The sequence below is a fragment of the Mixophyes fleayi genome, chromosome 1, assembly GCF_038048845.1.
Source record: "Mixophyes fleayi isolate aMixFle1 chromosome 1, aMixFle1.hap1, whole genome shotgun sequence".
In the NCBI taxonomy this organism is placed as follows: domain Eukaryota; kingdom Metazoa; phylum Chordata; class Amphibia; order Anura; family Limnodynastidae; genus Mixophyes; species Mixophyes fleayi.
In genome coordinates this window covers 384,082,127-384,104,433 of record NC_134402.1, presented here as the reverse complement: position 1 = coordinate 384,104,433, position 22,307 = coordinate 384,082,127, and the positions used below count along the sequence as shown (strand labels likewise).

Sequence of the window (22,307 nt, the reverse complement as noted above, 5' to 3'; positions counted from 1 at the left end):
CTAGATGCCTGGGTCAGAGCATCTCCAAAAAGGCAGGTCTTGTGGGGTGTTCCCAGTATGCAGTGGTTAGTACCTGTCAACCGCTGAACTGGCAACAGGGTCATGGGTGCCCAAGGCTAATTGATGTGCGTGACGAGTGAAGGCTAGCCTGTCTGGCCCAATCCTACAGAAGAGCAACTGTAGCACAAATTGCGGAAAGTTGGTACTGGCTCTGATAGAAAGGTGTCGGAACATATAGTTCATCGCAGGTTGCTGCGTATGGGGCTGTGTAGCTGCAGACCAGTTAAAGTGCCCATGCTGACCCCGGTCCACCGTCGAAAGCGCCTACAATGGGCACGTGAAGTGGTTGGCCACACGAGCTCACAGGGCCACTAACTGGTGAAGCATGTAGCGCGTAAAAGTAGTCTGTTGGTTGCAACACTCATTACCAAGTTCCAAACTGCCCGTGAAGCAAGATCAGCACATACACTGTTAGTAGAGTACTTCATGGATTTTTTCTATGGCCAAACATGCCGCATATCACCATGTTAAACATCATCTGGAGTGGTGTAAAGCACACTGCCACTGGTCTCTGGAGCAGTGGAAACTTGTTCTCTGGAGTGAGGAATCTGTCTCTAGCATCTAGCAGTATGACAGACAATTGTGGGTTTGGCACATGCCAGGAGAACGTTTCCTACCCGATTGTGTACTGCCAAGTTTAAAGTTTGGTGAAGTAGGAATAAAGGTCTGAGGCTGTTTTTCATGGTTTGACCTGAGCACCTAAGATTCCAGGATATCTTTAAGGATGCAATTACATTCTAGAGAATTGTATGCTTCCACCTTTGTGGCAACAGTTTTGGGATGGCTCATTCCTGTTCCAGTATAACAATACCCCTGTTCACGAAGAGAGGTCCATCATAAAATGGTTTCACAAGTTTGGCGTGGATGAACTTGACTAGCCTACACAGAGCCCTGACCTCAAACCCATTGAACACCATTGGTATAGATTGAAATGCCAACTGCAAGCCAGCCCTTATTGCCCAATATCAGTGGCTGAACTCAATAATGCTCTTGTGGCTGAATGATTGTGAATCTCCATTCCAAAAGCTAGTGGAAAGCCTTCTCAGAAGAGTGAAGGCTGTTATAGCAGCCGAGGGGAGTCCAGCTCCGTATTAATGTCCATGGTCTGGGAGATGGAAAGGAGTATTCAATAAATCAGAAACTGAACAAAGTCTGGAGAAAATAAGATCAAGGCAGTGGCCATTATGATGATTAGAAGAGTCTGAGAGAGAAGGTTAGAGAGTCATGTTTCTGTTGCATGAAGGTTTAGGTTGAGTGGAAGAAGTATTGGATGGAGGTAAGTTTATGATTTACAACTGTAAATTTAAAACCCCTTATTTTATGGCGACAATTAAGGAATGAAGTTAATAAGTGCTAATTAGAGGGGAGTGGAGTAGTGACAAAAATGCAGTCAGGTGAGGCTCAGGTATGGGAGAAGTAAATATTGGTTGCATACCTGGGGATGAAAATGGGAAAGCGAGACAGAGGAGCAGTATATGATATAGCTGTTGTTTAGCTGTGATTTGTCATCACTCTGTTAGTAAATCACTTGGGAAAAGTAATCACAAACTCCTCAGTCCTCCAGCGAATCTTTCCCCTAATGACTTTTTTTCACACAGCATATTTCTTATATAATAGAGGGTAAAACTGTATAAACACACATCTGATTACATTCCCTTATGTTTAGGGATGAGCGCGCTCGGATTTCTGAAATCCGAGCCCACCCGAACGTTGCGGATCCGAGTCGGATCCGAGACAGATCCGGGTATTGGCGCCAAATTCAAAAGTGAAACTGAGGCTCTGACTCATAATCCCGTTGTCGGATCTCGCGATACTCGGATCCTATAAATTCCCCGCTAGTCGCCGCCATCTTCACTCGGGCATTGATCAGGGTAGAGGGAGGGTGTGTTAGGTGGTCCTCTGTGCTGTTTAGTTCTGTGCTGTTTAGTTCTGTGCTGTTTAGTTCTGTGCTGTGCTGTGCTGTGCTGTGCTGTGCTGTGCTGTGCTGTGCTGTGCTGTGCTGTGCTGTGCTGTGCTGTGCTGTGCTGTGCTGTGCTGTGCTGTGCTGTGCTGTGCTGTGCTGTGCTGTGCTGTGCTGTATCAGTCCAGTGGTGCTGTGTGCTGTGCTCTGTCCTTCTGAGGTCAGTGGTGCTGCTGGGTCCTGTGCTCTGTCCTTCTGAGGTCAGTGGTGCTGCTGGGTCCTGTGCTGTGTCCTGTTCAGTCCAGTGGTGCTGTGTCCTGTGCTCTGTGCTTCTAAGGGCATAGTTATTTCCCCAATATTCCCCTGTGTTTAAAAAAATAAAAAAAATTTTTTTTTATAAAATACCAAAAACTACTTTAATATTTTTTAATTACCACAAAATTTTCACAACCAATCCTGCAGTATAAGCCCATTGGTACTGCAATATTACCAAGTTCACACATTCCGCAGTAAAAGTCCAGTGGTACTGCAATATTACAAAGTTTACACATTCTGCAGTATCAGTCCAGTGGTGCTGTGTCCTGTGCTCTGTCCTGCTGAGTTCCGTAGTGCTGCTGGGTCCTGTGCCGTGTCCTGTTCAGTCCAGTGGTGCTGTGTCCTGTGCTCTGTGCTTCTAAGGGCATAGTTATTTCCCCATTATTCCCAAGTTTGTAAAAAATAAAAAAAAAGTAAAAAAAAATAAAAAATTAAAAAAAAAAAAAAAATATAATAATTATAACCAAATTTGCAAAACCAATCCAGCATTATAAGTCCATTGGTACTGCAATATTACCAAGTTCACACATTCAGCAGTAAAAGTCCAGTGGTACTGCAATATTACAAAGTTTACACATTCTGCAGTATCAGTCCAGTGGTGCTGTGTCCTGTGCTCTGTCCTGCTGAGTTCCGTAGTGCTGCTGGGTCCTGTGCCGTGTCCTGTTCAGTCCAGTGGTGCTGTGTCCTGTGCTCTGTGCTTCTAAGGGCATAGTTATTTCCCCATTATTCCCAAGTTTGTAAAAAATAAAAAAAAAGTAAAAAAAAATAAAAAATTAAAAAAAAATAAATATATATAATAATTATAACCAAATTTGCAAAACCAATCCAGCATTATAAGTCCATTGGTACTGCAATATTACCAAGTTCACACATTCTGCAGTATCTTGTGCTACATATAATGGAGAGCAAAAATTTGGAGGATAAAGTAGGGAAAGATCAAGACCCACTTCCTCCTAATGCTGAAGCTGCTGCCACTAGTCATGACATAGACGATGAAATGCCATCAACGTCGTCTGGCAAGCACGATGCCCAATCTCCTAGTACAGGGCATGTAAAATCCAAAAAGCCCAAGTTCTCAAAAAACAGCAAAAAAAGAAACTTAAAATCATCTGAGGAGAAACGTAAAGTTGGCAATATGCCAATTACGACAAGTAGTGGCAAGGAACGGCTTAGGCCCTGTCCCGTGTTCATGACTAGTGGTCCAACTTCACCCAAGGATCAAAGCCCTCCTCCCCCCCCCTACAAAAAATTTAAGAGAGTTATGCTGTCAGCAACAACAACAAAACAGCAAAGAACTCTGCCTTCTAAACAGATGACATCACAAATCCCCAAGGCGAGTCCAAGGGTGTTGTTGGTTGTGAACCCTGACCTTCCCATCACTGTACGGGAAGAGGTGACTCCATCCAGCATTTGCAGCACGCCCTCTGCATATGCTGGAAGGATCACCCACAGTCCAGTTACAGATTTGGCTAATGAAGGTGTGAATGTTGTGCACTGGGAGGAGGATATTGATGTAGCTGGCGCTGAGGAGGATGTTGATGATTATGATGCAGACAGATACCAAATTGCATTTCTCAATTTCTATTTATATTCTAGATTATATAACGGCTGAAAAGTTTTCTGTTTTACTCCTAGTGGAGAGGGGATCTGATGCAGACAGATACCAAACTGCCTTTGTCCATTTCTTTGTATATTTGAATTGCTAGTTCTACAGTCTATGCAGGCTGCTTTATTTATATTCAACTACAAGTGTAGGGCGGGGGGGGGGGGGGCATAGATAGCCACCAAAGTAACGTGGTCCATTTAATTTCACTTTCTAGCTCCACAGTCTGTGCAGCCTGCTTTTTTTTATCTTCAAAGTATTTATATTTACAAGCCTTGCAATCTAAATTAACTAGAGGTAGTGACGTGGTAGAACTCCAAAAGGCAGTTTGGAAGCCCCTGTACAAACTGGCTCTATTTTTTAACTGAGTTGTCCCCCCTCCAGTGTGTACTCGGAAAGAGTTTTTAGTGCAGCGGGGAACCTGGTCAGTGAGCGGCGAAGGAGGTTGCTTCCTCACAACGTTGAAAAAATGATGTTTATAAAAATGAATAATCAATTCCTCAATGAAGTACAGCACTGCCCTCCAGACAGTACAGAGGGACTGTGGTTGTGGAGTCCAGCGGGGACGAATTGATAATGTGTGAGGAGGAGGAAGTACACACTGTAGGGGGAGAGGAATCAGAGGTTGAGGATAAGGACGACATCTTTCCTCAGTAGAGCCTGTTTAGTTTGTACAGGGAGAGATGAATTGTTTTATTGGTGTGGGGGCCCAAACAAACCAATCATTTCAGCCACAGTTGTTTGGTAGGCCCTGTCGCTGAAATGATTGGTTTGTTAAAGTGTGCATGTCCTATTTCAACAACATAAGGGTGGGTGGGAGGGCCCAAGGACAATTCCATCTTGCACCTTTTTTTTTGGCATTATGTGACCATTCAACAGTCGTTTGCCATGTTCAAAAAGTAAAAGAAAATGCCAACAAATTCAATAAATTAAATCAAAAGTTAAATGCCCTGTCATTATTTAAAACAAGAGGTTTTGACGTGCTAGAATTAGTGTAGTGTTAAGATGTTATAAACACTACACTTGGAAATTGGAGGAGGTAATGTGGCCCCGGTATCAAATTGGGTACCGGGGCCACCCCACTATGCAGTCCAGATACTTGTTTGGTGGAATTCCGACACGTGGAGGGTTTTTAAATTATATTGTGGCCTCGGTACCAAATTGTGTACCGGGGCCACCACACTACGCAGTCAAGATACTTGTTTGGTGGAATTCAGACCAGTTGAGGGTTTTATTATTATATTGTGTGGACCACTCTATCTATACCACACTACAACTCTATACCACTCTATTTCCTACTTTAATTCTATTTAATTCTATTTCCTACTTTAATTCTATTACTAATTAATTACCATAAAGAGGAACAAAAAAAACCAATTTTACCAAAAGTATAATATGACTTAGACTTACAAACACTACACTTGAAAGATCGTGCCTTTAAATGAAAAAGTCAGTCTTCATTGCACGACTATGTGCAAGTGCAACAGGGACATTTTTTTGGGTTTACAAAGTCAAACAATAACACTACGACCCTGTCTGTCTGGGGTCTCTCAATGACGAATTGTCTGTAGCATGTTTGGAGGAGGTATTGTGGCCCCGGTATCAAGTTGGGTACCGGGGCCACCCCACTACGCAGTCCAGATACTTGTTTGGTGGAATTCTGACACGTGGTGGGTGTATTTATTTTATTGTGGCCCCGGTATCAAGTTGGGTACCGGGGCCACCCCACTACGCAGTCCAGATACTTGTTTGGTGGAATTCTGACACGTGGAGGGTGTATTTATTTTATTGTGGCCCCGGTATCAAGTTGGGTACCGGGGCCACCCCACTACGCAGTCCAGATACTTGTTTGGTGGAATTCTGACACGTGGAGGGTGTATTTATTTTATTGTGGCCCCGGTACCAAATTGTGTACCGGGGCCACCACACTACGCAGTCAAGATAGATAGATGCGTATCATAGATAAAGTACATTCAGTGGTGTGGGGCAAATTGAAAAATATTCAAAATGCACTGACATTATCAAAAACAAGAGGTTGTCACACGCTAAAACTCCAACATGTATATGATGGAGAGGATGGAGGAGCAGCCGTATGTGTAGTGTAATGCAGACCTGTTGAAGGTTTTTTATATATTTTATTGTGGTGCCCAGTGCCCACTCCTCTACGCAGTCCAGGTACATTTATTGGTGCGATTCATAAAAGTTCAGGGTTTTTAATATATTGTGGTGACCCACTCCTCTACGCAGTCCAGGTACATTTATTGGTGCGAATCAAACAAGTTGATGGTTTTCTTATTATATATATTGTGGTGACCCACTCCTCTACGCAGTCCAGGTACATTTATTGGTGCGATTCATAAAAGTTCAGGGTTTTTAAGATATTGTGGTGACCCACTCCTCTACGCAGTCCAGGTACATTTATTGGTGCGATTCATAAAAGTTCAGGGTTTTTAATATATTGTGGTGACCCACTCCTCTACGCAGTCCAGGTACATTTATTGGTGCGATTCATAAAAGTTCAGGGTTTTTAAGATATTGTGGTGACCCACTCCTCTACGCAGTCCAGGTACATTTATTGGTGCGAATCATAAAAGTTCAGGGTTTTTAATATATTGTGGTGACCCACTCCTCTACGCAGTCCAGGTACATTTATTGGTGCGAATCATAAAAGTTCAGGGTTTTTAATATATTGTGGTGACCCACTCCTCTACGCAGTCCAGGTACATTTATTGGTGCGATTCATAAAAGTTCAGGGTTTTTAAGATATTGTGGTGACCCACTCCTCTACGCAGTCCAGGTACAATTATTGGTGCGAATCATAAAAGTTCAGGGTTTTTAATATATATTGTGGTGACCCACTCCTCTACGCAGTCCAGAAAGATACCTTGTTGCAACGTTTTGGACTAATAACTATATTGTGAGGTGTTCAGAATACACTGTAAATTAGTGGAAATGCTTGTTATTGAATGTTATTGAGGTTAATAATAGCCTAGGAGTGAAAATAAGCCCAAAAACTTGATTTTTAAACTTTTTATGTTTTTTTCAAAAAAAATCCGAATCCAATACCTTAAATCCGAACCGAGACCTTTCGTCAAGTGTTTTGCGAGACAAATCCGAACCTCAAAAATAACGAAAATCCGGATCCAAAACACGAGACCTCAAAAGTCGCCGGTGCACATCCCTACTTATGTTACACTTTCCTGACATTTAGTTAGTGTATATTTCTGCTTTACTTGATTTTGGGGGTGCGTTTAGATTATACACCATGGATAGATAAAGCAGGTGGCCAGTGTGTTCAAATATCGTTCGCATTCATTCTCAAACATGTAAACTGGTGGTGAAACATTATGAGCAGACACACAGGCTGGTGTTAGCTGTCTTATCTCACAGGTCCTGTGATTCTACTGATACATTACTTGTTCAGAGTTTATAAATGTCACCATATTATATCCTGGCCGTACAACATGTTCTCTAATATCTTATACCTACATTTATTATATATAGTCAGCAACAGCGTTATTATTGTGAGTTTTGCAACCTTGTATAAAGAGCCTTTTGTTTTAATTACCTCCCAGCACTGTGGCTTGCAGATCAGGGACAATGTTTTGTGGATTTAAGATAAAGTGTTAAATTAAAAAATATATAGTAGTACAATATTTATGACTTTGGAAGATGGTAAAAATCATATAATATGGTAACTTTGGTTAATAGTCCATTTTAAGAATTTCGGGTACATAGTACCAATAATCTGGCCAGTTGGGCACAAGGTTTTTGTGGCTCTTCAGCCTCTACTACATGAAATATATGGGGTCATTATATTCATGTAATCTGTTTGTAATGAAGCCTGCACACTTTGTCTTTTTTGGGTACATTAATTGGGAAGATATTTATTATGCTTTACACCATGCAATCTTAATTTCTCTATGCGAATGTAAGCAGTAGAGTGATACCTACTCTGTTTCTTTTCAGGTTCATGAAGACTTCATAAACAACATGGCAAACATCACAGTGGAAAGTTTGCTGGAAAAGTTTGCAGAGTCTAAATGCACTGGGAAAGAGAGGCCTGGTGAGTACGAGGACACGGCATTGTATATGTGGATCACTCCACAAATCTGTGTGTGACATGTAATGTTGTAATTGTGTATGTCCTGTTGGTTTAATTTCCACACAGTTTAAGTGACTGTTGAATGAGTTTGTGTCATGCCTGTGGCTGATTGATTTGGGAATAGTGTGTCGCTTCCAGCCTTTAAATGTTTTGCTGGTAGGGGGTTCTTCACTATGCCTAATCGATTTACTCCGATTAGGGGAAACACGCAAATGTCAGAACTGTGTGTGATATTGTGTTATAAGTTTAAACTTTAAAAAAAAAAAAAAAAAGTTTTATACAACAGTGGAAAGAGTTCAACAGTCCTCTAGTTTATAGAATATCTCTATGTAAACGAGGCTGTATTTTTAACCTGTTCATCTTAAAATAGATTGACTTTTGAGAAAACAGTTATGAAGTACTTGACTCTTTCATATTGTACAGATATTTTTAACCTGTACTTAGTTGGTCAGAGAGTGAAACTAGTGACTATTACTATAACGAAACAAATGAAACTCTTTGGTATTTGACTTTATCATACCTCCAACATGTCTATAAAGTGCTAGACTGCCTATTAGATATCTTCCTTCCCCCAACATTCTCACCCATGGGACAAACATAGAGTCCTGAAATCGGAACTGTTGCGCGGTATGCTTTATGCTTTGTAAGCTGGCTGTCTGTATGTAAAGTGTTTTAAAAATACACCTTTTGAATGTTGTATGTGTTTTATTCACACTAGAAATGTACTGTAAATTTGCACCTTCTAGGTGAACAGGGAAAAGTGTGAATGGCATTGTCTGTGTTTCTAAGTCTACAGGTATTAAAAATGAAAAAATAAAATAGGCATTATTGTGATTGGTGTGTCAGCTCAAGTTGCTCTGTGTGACTTATTCATTTCACTGTTGACCATTGGGATTACATTCACCAGCTGTAAGAACATGTATTAAAGGGATTAAATGTGTTGTCGCCAGTAGCAACCCATCACAAATCATTGTCTAATTTCTACTGCTTTTTTCAAAACCTATTGCTGATTGGTTCCTATGGGTTATCTGTACTTTTATTAAATAAGTCTGTCGCACAATTTGTGTATAATTATTTTGCTCTTCTCTAAAGTAACTCCAGCAGTCAATTTTATCTGTGCACCCTCTCCTCAAACTTTTTTTTTCTTCACAAAAAAAAACCCTTTTCTTTAGGGAATTTAAATACAAAAATAAACCTATAAGCAGACTAAACAGTGTAGAATACAATCTTAAGACGCCAATGAATGAAATAAACAGATGTGCAAACTGAGAAGTATTATGTGGGGGGGTATCAATTCTAGTTATATTTAAAGCGGGAGACCTAAGAGGGACTTAAGTCTGTAGCTGGGATAATGGCAGCCAGGGCCAGGAAGAGTGTGTAAGTAGTTTACTGGGAGAGTGATTTTAGGAATCCAGGAATAGCCAAGGAGCCCAGACCTGAATTTATTATGTATCCCTCTCCATGTGGGCAATATACCACATATAAGGTTTTAGAACAGATACGGAGGGAGGGTCACCAAGTCTTGGTAATCGGGCATCTAGCAGTGGAAATAATATGAGAAGCAAGCTTTGCCGAATGCTTATTCGCATCCTGAAGGGGATAGAGAAGGAACAACCATGGGTCCTTCTCAGACTTTTATGTGAGATATGTGCCCCCACCAGATCCTGCTATGTTTATTTCTTCAGGAATAAGTATTGAGGTTTGGGAACAGTGTAAACAGAAGCCATATGGAGAGGGCCATGGCTTGTTGAACCAACTTCTCTGGCAGTCCTGAATATCACTTTAAAATAGTGGTTGATAGTAAGATAGCTCTATCTGTTATGATTATTGCCGCATTCACAATTAAGTGAACAATTTTGTGTAACCGAGGGTTAGTGTAAAAGGCCTGTTTGTTGACCAGTGGATACACATAGCTCACCATTCACTTGTATATGAATATGGGTATATTGTTGGTCTATACTGGATTTTAATGCCATAGTCGTATCGGTTCTGGAGAGTTTGTACAAAATTCAGAAAAATAGCTTTATTGTGTAATCACAGAACTGACCTTTGCTGACCCAGCTGTAACATTGCAGAGCTAAGAGCAGTCATTTGTTTTGACAGCAGAATTAATTGAGGCTAAAACATTTGAAATTCCACTTGTATCAAGCTGTTCATTAGAAATTGCTCTCTGGCTTTAGTGCTGTCAGAAAAATAAAACGTCCCACTCTGATTAAATAGCAAAATGATGGCCGGTCCACTGAATTTCAAGAGAGGTTGAATAAACTTTTACTGCGGAAACGATTCCAAAGTGACACGCTGCAGGAGATGTGCACTGATATCCAGCTGGGCTGTCAACTGGCACCATGCCAGGCACGCAAAGCCTTGCCACTCACTGTGGCATGGGAAGCGCATACAAGAGATCCTCAAGTCCCCCTGTGCATAATCCTGTTACAAAATGAATGTTTTACTCCATTCATTCTAGTTCAAATACTCTAAAGAAGTGGAACTAGCTTGTAGAAGTTTTTGTTGAAGCTCATGTTTTTTTATTGGAGCGACTTACAGTGCTGCTTGCTTATTGGCCAATGAGCTTACAATCTATAGAAATATATTTATACAAAGGACTGTAATAAAACCTAACTTCCATATACACACAAATAGGCAATGTTGAGAGTTTTAGAATGTATCTTTATTTTTAATGGCACATCTTTTGGATTCCTTTGAACTCTTTTCTTCTATATTTTCTAAGCTTCTTATTGATTTGGATGATTAGTAAATTGGGGACTTATACAAAATAACATAGTAAATAATTCCAACCCCAATTTACAAAGTCATTATTTAGAGAAGATAACAAATCCTTGGCATATAAAGTCATATATTTAACATATGCAGTCAAAACAGCTGTAATTCAGACTTTTAAGATAATTAATCAGAACAATCCACAAAAAGTATACCCCCACCTGCAGCGTCTACCAAATGCAAGCTCTTGTCCTCTAACCAATTGTCCTCTTTCCAATCCAAGGCAGCCATGTGTGGATTTAAGGGCAAAAAGTCTACAAAACTAATTCTGCAGTGTAGTTCAAATGTACTTATGGGAAACATCAACAGGGCAATGTCTTACAGTCTAATGTGCACTAGAGGGCGATCAAGTATCTTTTTTTAGTTATAAAGCTTTCCCACATACATGAAAATGTAAAGATGGTTAAATGATGGTTCTTTTATAGTGGGGCATATGTAGTTTTCATTTTTAAAATTAGAGCTGCTTTATGTCTATGCCTTAAGTAGAATAAATGGTTGTAACTTTGTACATCACTAGTTTAGTTGCTTACAAGTACTTTAGGGCTCTTTACATGTTTGATACAGGCAAAGTTCAAAATCAGTGTATGCAATATATGAAATAGAAATATGCTATGAAGCTAAGACATATCTACAGTACCACGTCTGCTGCCTGTTGGTTCACATAGAATCACATATTTATAGTTGTCAGTGTGTTGCTTGTGGTAAAGGTCAGGCTAGGATTTGGAGTGATTGGTTTGGCTTGGAGGGTTAGGGTAGTGTTGGGTGTGGGATTAGTTTGGCATTTCCAAACTCTTAAGTGACTCACTGACTCTAGTCCTAAGAAATATATTTTAAAAATGTGGTTTTATTTGAAAAGAACAGGCAGCTAAGCTGGGGTGCATGCCACCTCTCTCGTGGGTATGTTTAGTAGCTGGGGTGCATGCCACCTCTCTCGTGGGTATGTTTAGTAGCTGGGGTGCATGCCACCTCTCTCGTGGGTATGTTTAGTAGCTGGGGTGCATGCCACCTCTCTCGTGGGTATGTTTAGTAGCTGGGGTGCCTGCCACCTCTCTCGTGGGTATGTTTAGTAGCTGGGGTGGATACACAGTGGGTCCACAGGGTTGGGGGGGGGGGGGGGGGGAGATGGAGGATGACACATTGGATATAGGGTCCATGTAACAGCATTGTCCTTCATACAGTATGTCTGTAATATGCAGCAATTTTTCTGTTTTTAGGCAAAATATAAAACACTTGGCCTTCAACATGCAGTGTACCCATTACGTCTTTGTACATCAGCATATGCAGACATCAGCAATTGTAGCAATTATTATTTGTGTATTCCCCCCGTAGTTATAGGTGCATGTTAACGCTGATTTTTTTTTTATCAAGGTCCTATTGAATTTGAGGAATGCAACACGGCCATTGCAGTGGAAGGTGGGTTATAATTAGTTTGTATGGTATGACTGTCAGAAAATAGCAGGACAGTTTACATTAGATACAATATTGTATGAAATGATGTGTACCTAATGTAGTTTTCATATTTCTAGGGGTAAAGCAGAAGAAAAGGAAGACATTTGGTATACCAATAATAAGCAGGAAGGACAGGGATGCAGAATCTGTGTAAGCATTATGTGTTGTTATTTGGATATAAGCTCATTGCACTTCGTCTTTGATTTTGTACTATATCTCTAGTACTCATTCAAGCCACGTACCCACTGGTTTTTGTACAATACAAGTTTAAACGTCATTATAAACGAATGTAAAAAGAATTTGACATGTGGTTATTAACTTGCGCTTTTAGTCTCTTTTACATGGTCAGAGGAGCACAAAGAAATGCCCCCGAATGCTAGTAGCATCTCAGTTGGGTATGGGGTCATTACAACCACGGGGTTTCAATTTCTAAATTGTTCTCATGTGTAGTTTTAGTATAAAAAATGCTACTACAAAGCATGTGCGTATGAGGACGTAGGAATACGTCTGGATTATTAATGCTTTAGATATTTTAGATGGACTGGGCTAGATTAGTGACTCAGCCAATTTGTTTGGACACATTTGTGTGTCTGAGCACCAGGCTTGATGTGCCAAAAATAATTTTGGGGTGCTTCAAGAATGACAAAGTCAAGGGATAATTTGATCTGTTTTTAAGTTGCAGATGAAGATAAATATTCCTATGATTTCATGTTGGTGTGTATAAAAGAAATTGTACCATAGCCAATGTGATGACCTTAAAATATAGGTTACCACTGGGTACAGGTAATGATTTGTTTTCTTCTTCCTGCAGGGAGAACGCTGATGCTGGCTCCATTGTAAGTGCTTGTTTGATTTACCTTTTACTTCCAGCACACAGCTTCATATGTATTTTCCTCTCACCAACCTTATATTTGCATGTAATTTCTGAGAATTGATGTTATTGTACATGACTATCCATATTATCCACTAGTGGGCAGACTTGACCTCCTCCCAGAATGTTCATACATGTAAGATGTGGTCATACACTATCGAGCAAAGGGGACACTGCATTAGTAATGCCAGTTCATACACCCAAAGAGATTCCTACAGCCTCGGTCATATTTGATAAACATTTTATTTCCTGTACTTTCTTTTATATACTTTAGATAATTCATCAGCAGTCAAGCTTACTTTTTCATCACCATTTAAGTAAACAATCTCTAAAAAAGTTCCTTGGTGAAACTGTATTTAAATGATTCCATACACATACAAAAAATGTTTCTATAACTTATATAACTGGCGCTGGGGAAGTTTTTCCTTTGTATGAAAATGAATGACCTTAATCAAGGACAAAATTCTGTAGACTATAGGAAGACTTCTGAGGGGGGAGGGGGGGGGGGGTAGGAGGGGTGGTGGTTTAATAACATTTCATAAGAGTCAAATAAATCGGTAGATCCCTTGGTGTAATGGCTTCTTGGCAGTACAATTAGCTACTGTATTATGCAGTTGTGTGTTATAATAAGAGGCTGATGGTTTCTGCAGAAGATGTTGTGGTTAATGTACTTGTAGCTCTGCAGCGACAGTTGTGATGTAGGTACCAGCGTGCCTTGCCAGGGGCTTGTCATGCAATGGAGTTTTATAAAGATACTGTCACTCAGCACTGTGATGTCATGTCTTGGGAGCTTGTAGGTGAAGGAACGTGTGCAGTGACCTTGAGAAGGAAGGAGGAGTCCTCCTTAGTCACCGTTTCCAAGTGTTATCGCAGAGCAGGACTGTGCACATTTACACTGTTACAGGATCTTGGGAAATGTGACATTACTATTGGAAGAGTCTATGGAACAACAGTGTGTGAAGAGACTGCAGTTTGATTACTGAGTTTTACAATTGTAGAGCACTCAGGGCTGCAGAGTTTCCCTGTCCATCCAGGCTCACGGTCTGGCTTTTTTTGCCTGGGACACAATGTGATTTGTCTGAGGTCACAAAGACCTGATGATGACATCTTGGTCTCAGAGTTTTTCTGTGTCATTGTTATATGATCTATATCCTTAACCACTGATATACTTTTTTTCTGCTTGTTTTCTCCTGTTTAAAGTTAACCTCATAGTAAGGGTAATGAGAGCTTTATCTGAGTTCTTTATTTTCCCAGCACAGTTTTTTAAAGTACTCTGTCCGATCGCTATAAACGGGTTTTGTCTAGCAGGTGTGACACAGCAGATTTCCTTCTGTGACTGTCCTTTGTCTCGTGGCGTCTCACGAAAGCTTTTGACACGTCAGAAAAACACTTAAAAAAAAATCAGTTTCAGATAGATTTTCCTTTGTGGAAAAACTTTACAGTAATATCCAGTTCTTTATAGTAAGTAGTTTTTGGCCTGAGCTGTTTGTCAGCTAAACCTAAACACTGCTTGCCGTTGCTTAACAGCTGTTCCAGCAGGAAACTTCTCAGTGTCATGCCCCCTAGGCAAAACACATATGTTTCAATAGAACATCTAAAAAAATAAAAAATTCCAATGATTAAGCGGATTGGGTAAAAAATTTCCTATGCTGTAAAACACTGATGCAAATGTTACTGACACGAAAATGCTGACAATGAAAATGCGGACAAAAAGGAAATACCTAACGATATAAACACTGGTGGAAGAAATCCCGACCGTGTGATTGCCGACAGTCACGCTGCCAGCATTAAAGCGGCAATACGGACAGGAGCTGCCGGACCCGCCACAAGTAAACAGTGTCAAAATAAATAACTGGCAAAAACAAAGCACCCACCACCCCCCCCCCCCCCCTGTCACATTATCATAATTCAGCCAGAGGAAAATCAGGGGGGGTGGGGGACAAACAGTGTGGGGTCCCCCCCAATTCTCTACCAACCAGCACTAGGCTTAGCCAGCCAGGGGTGGGTGGTACCATAGCAGGGGAACCTGCAGTAGGGCCCCCCCCCCCCACTATGGTGATAACCAACCCCAGGCTGGTCAGCACGGGTCTGGATTCTCTAGGAATTGGGATCTCCAAATAAAATGTGCGGGCCTCCCCCTCTAACCTTACCCAGCCCTATGCTGACAGTACTAGGGCTCTTCTCACACCCCTGGGGCAGTGGGTGTAGGGTAATTAAGTGTGTATAAAACACTATTTTAGTTTGTGGAACTACAAGTCACAGATGGCCTGCGGCTGGAATTAAGTCTGGGCATGGTGGCACCAGCAAACCCATGGCAGCCAGGGCAAGCTGGTACTTGGAGAACCACAAGTGCTACCATGCCCTCACACGCAGGGACCGCTGAGTCAGGTAGTCCCACAAACCATAATGTAAATAAATCACACAACACTCTTTAATATCACACCATTTTATTTAAAAAGCAAAAGCAATCCCACTTACCAACTCTGTTCTTTTTTTTCTGAATGGCCCAGTCCTGGAAGCTTCCAATCCACTGTGATATTTGCCCCAAAAAAGCTTGAACCCCAAAAAATCTTCAAAGTGTTGTACTAAAAATGAAGAAAAAAAGCCCAAAAACAGGGAATAAGATCGAAAAAAAAGTCCACACCATATTCCAAAGGAAAGGAAAACTAAGGCCGAAACCATGTTCTAAATGTGAAGGAAAAAGAGCCCAAAACCATGAAATAAAAATAGTCCATAACATATTCCAAAAAAAAGCAAAAAGCTTTCTTCCACCCTGTAGCTTTGATCCCCTAACAATCCACCCAGAACATGCATGGCAAAACAAAAACACAAAGCATTGGACACAACGCTACAGCTTGTGGCTACAGAAGCGGACCGGCACAGAGTAAAACCGTAACAGTGGGCAGGTCTATTGATGGACCTGCCTGGCTACGTCTGACTGCCTGGGGAAAACGTCCCTGACACCATTGTCACGGACCTGACCAGGACGCCGCCGTCAGGGACGCTCCAGCGGACTGAGAACTTTGAATGCTAGTGCTTTTTTTACTTGTACAACAGCTAGCATTCAAAACGCCCATTTGACACCAACACGAAACAGCCAGTACTAGCTGTTCTTCTGCTGTGAGTGTAAAGCTCTTTTTTGAACCAATCTTCCAATATCTTATTAAGGCACCAAGGTAATAAGATCATCGGGATGAACTGACTTCATGTTTAATTGCTTACATGCAATAAATAAGGCGTTAAGTCTATCTCTGCAGGGCATTATTCTGGTAGCGCAAGCTAACAGAATGAGAGATTTAAAATCCTTTATATGAGGAATCTTTGTTTACCACATTGTTTACTTACTGTGAGTGCAAGTAATTGGAGCAGACAGACGCCGCAAACGCTCTTGACTGCAAGCACAGTTGCTAGTGGGTATAGGGGTCATTGGTTCCATTCCTATACCAGTCTACATGCTGTTACGAACATAAGGGACCCAAGTAAAAGCATGTATTTTGATACCAGTGGTAAAGGTATTTTAGCCATAAGTTATTTTTTGACTAAAATAGCTTCATTTATTGCAGACGCTGTTGGATTCTATTGTGGTGCAACAGTAAATGCTTTTACTACATCATAAAATTGTACTTTATTTGCGTGCCTTATGATGCCATGATTTTATGAGACACTTTCTACATATATTACTCCTGCCCCATTTTCTTTATCACGAGACCCATCTACACCCTTACTTTCTAGTACAACCTTTCTTTTAGCGTGTCTTCAGATATATTAGGTGAAGAGTGAAATTTCTAGGAGCGTTGGTTAACTCACTACAGTCACATTACTAATGAAGAGCAGACTCGCGATAGCTGCAAGGTTCAATCGGTGAAGCAGGTCCTAATTTGGTTTGACTTACAATGTTTACTTTCTGGCTTGCTTGTTTTGGTGCTAGTGGTTAATAATTTATGAGGCACATTGAACTGGAAACATGTCATTCTGTGAGTATTGAGTGTTTTCCAAATGTGCATTACTTAAACCCTGCTTACCATGCCATACTGTGGTGTTATACAGCACTGTAGCAACATCTGTTAGTTGTGCATATAAATAAGATCTGATACAAATGAAAAGGTTTTCGATTGATCTATTTTATCCATGCAGCCGATTTCAGAGCGTGGTGAATAGGGTGATAAGGCCCCAGTGGTAGGCAGTAAAGATTAGGTTAGCTTACAGGTCGCTGCTTTTTACAATTACCTTGTCACGCTATACAGGCATTTGTTCTCAAACAAATCTAATTTTTCTATTGCTCATTTTGCATGTTGCAAAATGTCTCTCTTGTGTTTTTTATTATTATTATTTTATTATCCTTTCTTAAAGAACTACAAGCCAAACCTAAATTAGTATATATGGCCACCCTCTCAAACTAGAACACAAATGCAGGGGTTCAGGCTGTTTATCCGGTATACAGTATACCTGCGTCTATGGAGGGAGGATAAAAGGGCGTTTCAGTGCTCGGAATGCCCTTATTTTTAGAGTACGTATTGGAAGACTGCTGTAGCACCTGCTTCATGTGAGAGAGGAGGGAAAGCAGCAGACTGTGAGATGAGACGGGCAGAATCTGCTGCTAGATAACGTTTACTGAAAACATATTTCTAGAAAATAATGGGACTTGTCATTTAAATAAAAAAACATTTTTTTTTAAGGTTTTCCTTAAATATAACATTGAATGGATTGTAGGTTTTAGCTATTGAGGGAAAAGTTAATGTTTCACATTTCACAAATGTTGCTTATATTATGTTTTATGTATTGAATAAAATGCCAAATTTCCTATTGCACTTCAGTCTTCTGTGTCTTTTCAATAGTTCTCAACTAAGTCAGTGACGGCCTATAGTCCATTTAGTGCATCCCAGGATTCCTGAAACATTTTCTTATCCAGTGTTTCCCATATATGTTTGTAAATATTTTCCAAGTATCCTATTTTGCTGTCTAGACATGTTTAATAAATCTCCTTTCTGTCTTTCTGGAGGGCGGTTTATAATTGAATTTCTTTTTTTCATTTTTCTATAGTTTTACTTTAGATTCATTTGCAATGCTGGAAATTGCTATTTAAGTAGTTTAGAAGTACATTGTTATGTGGGTTCATTTTACATTGCAGTTATACTTTACTTAGACTTCTTGAGAAGATGGTCTATATAACTGCCACTACCCGTCTGTCTTGTACGGCTAAAATGCTTTAGGCATCATGTAAATTAGTTGTCGGTATGGGTTGTCCTGTGGGCTGAAAATGCTGTGACCCTAAGCTCACATGGTTGTTGTGACCCTAAGCTCACATTGTTGTACGCAGCATATCGACTTGTGTTGAAAACAGGCAGACCTCCTACAGTGTCACAAAGTGAGCGTGCTCTTGATAATACAAGTATTGGCCATACTCATTACTGAGGATGAATACTTATAGCTGACCAGGAGATGGCTAATCTTATGTAGACCGGTTTGAAGAGGTATTCAGAAGAAACCAGTTGTTACATTTACATTTGTAACTGTTGAAAGGCTAACTCCAATTTTGTGGAGTTTAATTTTGTATTGGTGGTTAAATGTAGAGAGGACTCCTTACAGCTGGCCCACCCCAAGATAGGAGGAGCCTCAGGAAAGGTAAGTGCTGTATCATACTTCTGAGTCTAGGATAGTTGAGAGTTATGTCCTGCTGATGGGCGACCCTTTAATCGCGCACGTGTTAACGGCAGGTATTTGCAAAGCGCACGTTTATCACCTAATAGAAAAAAGTGTAGTTAGCCTTTAATGTGTAGTTATGTAGGTGACAAGTCAACTTCAAAATACTTTTTGAATAAAAAAATCACCATTGGGTTTCTGTTTATCTTACAGAATCTCCCTGCAGTGGATGAGGAGGGGTATAGTATAAAGCCAGAAGATAACCGGAATTATATCCTTTACTAGCATGGATTATGTATACTATAGATGTCTGCAAAATTATTTAGTAAAGCTCACCATCATATGTGGAAGTTTTACATTACCCTGGTCCCCAACCAGACACTGCTGCTGTAAGGTCACTACAAGGTCACTGCTTGTGGATCTTGTCCTATTCTGCATATGAATGATCATTGGTGCATGTAGATATTTTCAAATAGAAACATACAATGCATATTTCTTGGGATACCATAAAATATATTATGTTTGATTGTACACATTTTAAACACAGGCAAAGGTTTCATTTATCTGATGTGTAACATGTAATGGTACAGGTTCCTTAGCCTATGTAATCAGTGTTAGGAGCATATGTAAATGAGACTTGTCTCTTTTGAACATTGTTAAGAAAATAAAGGTTACACTCACTTTTCCATGTACTTCTGATTACTGTGGACCTAGTATGACCAGTCTCCTTAATAGTCTGAGTGCTGGAGGGAATAGGATCTGATAAGAGTACAAAGAAAAGGTGCTCCTGATTAGAAGAGCTGCTTGGCCATTCAGCCAGCTATCATTGTTAGCCATACGTGAGCTCCTCTAGTGCTCAGACACGATTATAGAGGCCGCATCATTGTAAGTACCTGGGATCTTGCTGCATTGAGCAAGGCAGGGAACCGCAATGATGGACTTGGGGAAGGAGGCTACAAGGAATGTAGATGGAAGGTGCAAAACCCTTTTAAGTACATATATATTAGAATAAGTATTACTATTTAAATATTTTCTTTTATGGTACAGTTACTAAACCCTTAAATATATTGAATTTGTGCTATTCTTTAACTGCTGGACACATATCGAAGAAAATAATTATAACACATCAAGTGATTCTGAGGATGATGGACCCAAGAAATTTCACGTGGAGATCAAACCTGTGCAACCAAATAACGGATCTTATCACACTACAGCTTCTCTGGATGAACTTAAAGTGTCCATCGGGAATATCTCGCTCTCTCCAGCACCGTCTGTGAGTAATTGTATATGCTGAACATTGCTTAGTATGTGTAGTACAGCACGCCATGCGATGCTATAGAAGATCTTGTTAGATCATTATGTTTTCTGAGATACACAAGTTGAATACAAGTGATCATACCAGAGTTTTATAGATGATCAAGTATATGCTGGACTTGGAGCTGCTATTACAGCCGAACAATTCTTTTAGGGGACAGGAACCAGGGGTATAAAAATTAACTTTGAAGAGTCCCCTAAGGTTTCTAGGGAGGGACACACTTCCCCTTTCCCCTCTGACCCCTAACCTGTAGGTTACTCCATCCTCCACTGACATACTTATTTTGTGAACGTGTTTAAGTTCTGCAAATATCTAATTTAATTTTTATTTTTCCCCTCCTCTTCTCCTGCAAATAGAGACAAAGTCCGGTGAGTATAGTAAATAGTTTACAGTACAGTAGATATTCTGTGACTTATTAATACATAAACACTGTGTTTCTGTAGACATACATGTATATACTGTTAAGAAGTAAATAATGAGTCGGGCCACAAGATAATCCAACCCACATGCCCCAAATTACACTGCATAAAATAAGTAGGGAAGTCTTTAGTAAAGTGTGAAACACTAAAAAATAAAACAAATAGAAGCCAGTCCTTGTAAACATCCTGATTAATAATGCTATTTATCACTGTATACACCCACACATGCTTCTCATTAAGAAATAGGATTTATTAATTGTATAAACATTGACTGTATTGATTACATAAAATCTCATTTGACTGATTCCTCCTCCAATACTACAGATGTATTATTTGATGCTGCACAATAGAGACTGACTGGCAGTTCTGTGCATGACCAGATCCACCTATGTGTACATTAACCTCCTGCCTGTGTTCCTTTATCACTAGTTCAATTACATGTATATGTCATAGACAATCTATAAACGGAGTATAACATATGGCAGAGAGGTGATCACACTCGGTCCTCAGGAGCTACCAACAGGTCATGTTTTCAGGATTTCTTTAATCATACACAGGTGAGTTAATGTATTATTTGGGGTCAGTAATTACCTCACCTGTTTCTATAGATTGAAATCCTGAAAACATGACCTGTAGGTAGCGCTTCAGGGTTTGAGCTCCTCTGGCGCATGTGCTCTTCATAATTTAAGCAATGTAAAACGTTGTGGGATTTTTTGTATGTGGGTTATTTTTTTTTAACCCTCTCGTCTACACAAAGTTTAATCCACTTTCTGGGCTGAACTGATCCAGAGAATTTAGGTTATCAAGCAGTGATGACATGACTGATAATATGTCTTATATATACTGCTCTATGTCTTATATCTCCGTGATGATTCCAGTTAATAAGCTGACTAGGTGTAGCCTGCAAATTGGCTGTCTCTGTGGTTTGTAAGTGATGGGTAGTCATTCAATATAACCTAAATCGTAAAACAATAAGCCTTTAATCTACTATTGCACTTATATTTATTGTTTTTAAATACTGGTTATAAATGGAGAGACCCCTCCCTTCCCAACCACTACCTCAGAATGCAGCCTTATCCACTTAACATGTAAGATTAATCTTTAGCTCTACTTACCAGTTTTAATAGAAAAGCAACAGCAACCAATTACAGGACTGCTAAAACGAAATTATACATCGTCTTATAAAATAGAGCTTCTAGTAATATTTAGTGTCAAACCTCTCATGTGCTGTCCTAATATTGGAACTTTTTCATATATGTGATAAAAGAATGGTATTCGTATGTCTTTTATGTGTGGCGTTTGTATATCTCTGTGTTTGTGTGGGTTTTCTTCCATGGTCCATAAGTGTTCTGGTATGTTGTTTGGCTTGTAACAAAATGCACCCTAGTGTGAGTGGGGTGTGCGAATTTATATTGTAAGTTCCAATGTGGCAGGAACTGATGTGAATGGTTGCATATTCTCTGTACAGTGCTGTATAATATGATTGGTGCTATTTAAGTAAAGAATAATAAATATGGCTATTTCTATTTTAGGATTAGTGTTCTTTTAATCCAGCCTTTAGCCTCTACATGATCAGCACCCAATATGGCCACAGACATAGGGGTTTAAATTGGATGATAATTTGAAGATTTTCTAATCGAGTACATCGTTTGCTGTGTAATAATGTTTTGTGGTTCCTTTCACCTGTGTCCCATTGACTTGTGCCTCAACAGTTTCCAATGCAATATTTGTAACCATAGGTTTGTTATTAATCAATGTTATTGTTTTCTAAATGATTTTTAGTAAAATAACGTTTGTTTTGTCTGTAGGCACAAATGACTAGGAATACATCAAGTAAGTTAGTTTTGATCAG

The 22,307-nt window shown here is 39.9% G+C and overlaps 1 protein-coding gene across 1 annotated transcript in view; it reads left to right on the top strand.

Annotated features, from left to right (window-relative positions):
• The window catches only part of FCHO2 (FCH and mu domain containing endocytic adaptor 2), a 96,448-nt gene that overhangs the window by 48,795 nt on the left and 25,346 nt on the right, over nt 1-22,307 (top strand). The window contains exons 8-15 of the mRNA XM_075179943.1: nt 7,848-7,944; nt 12,130-12,174; nt 12,288-12,360; nt 13,022-13,046; nt 18,935-18,997; nt 19,827-19,994; nt 20,393-20,404; nt 22,264-22,288. Coding sequence (XP_075036044.1) covers nt 7,848-7,944; nt 12,130-12,174; nt 12,288-12,360; nt 13,022-13,046; nt 18,935-18,997; nt 19,827-19,994; nt 20,393-20,404; nt 22,264-22,288 — 508 coding nt within the window. The remainder of the gene's footprint in view (nt 1-7,847; nt 7,945-12,129; nt 12,175-12,287; nt 12,361-13,021; nt 13,047-18,934; nt 18,998-19,826; nt 19,995-20,392; nt 20,405-22,263; nt 22,289-22,307) is intronic.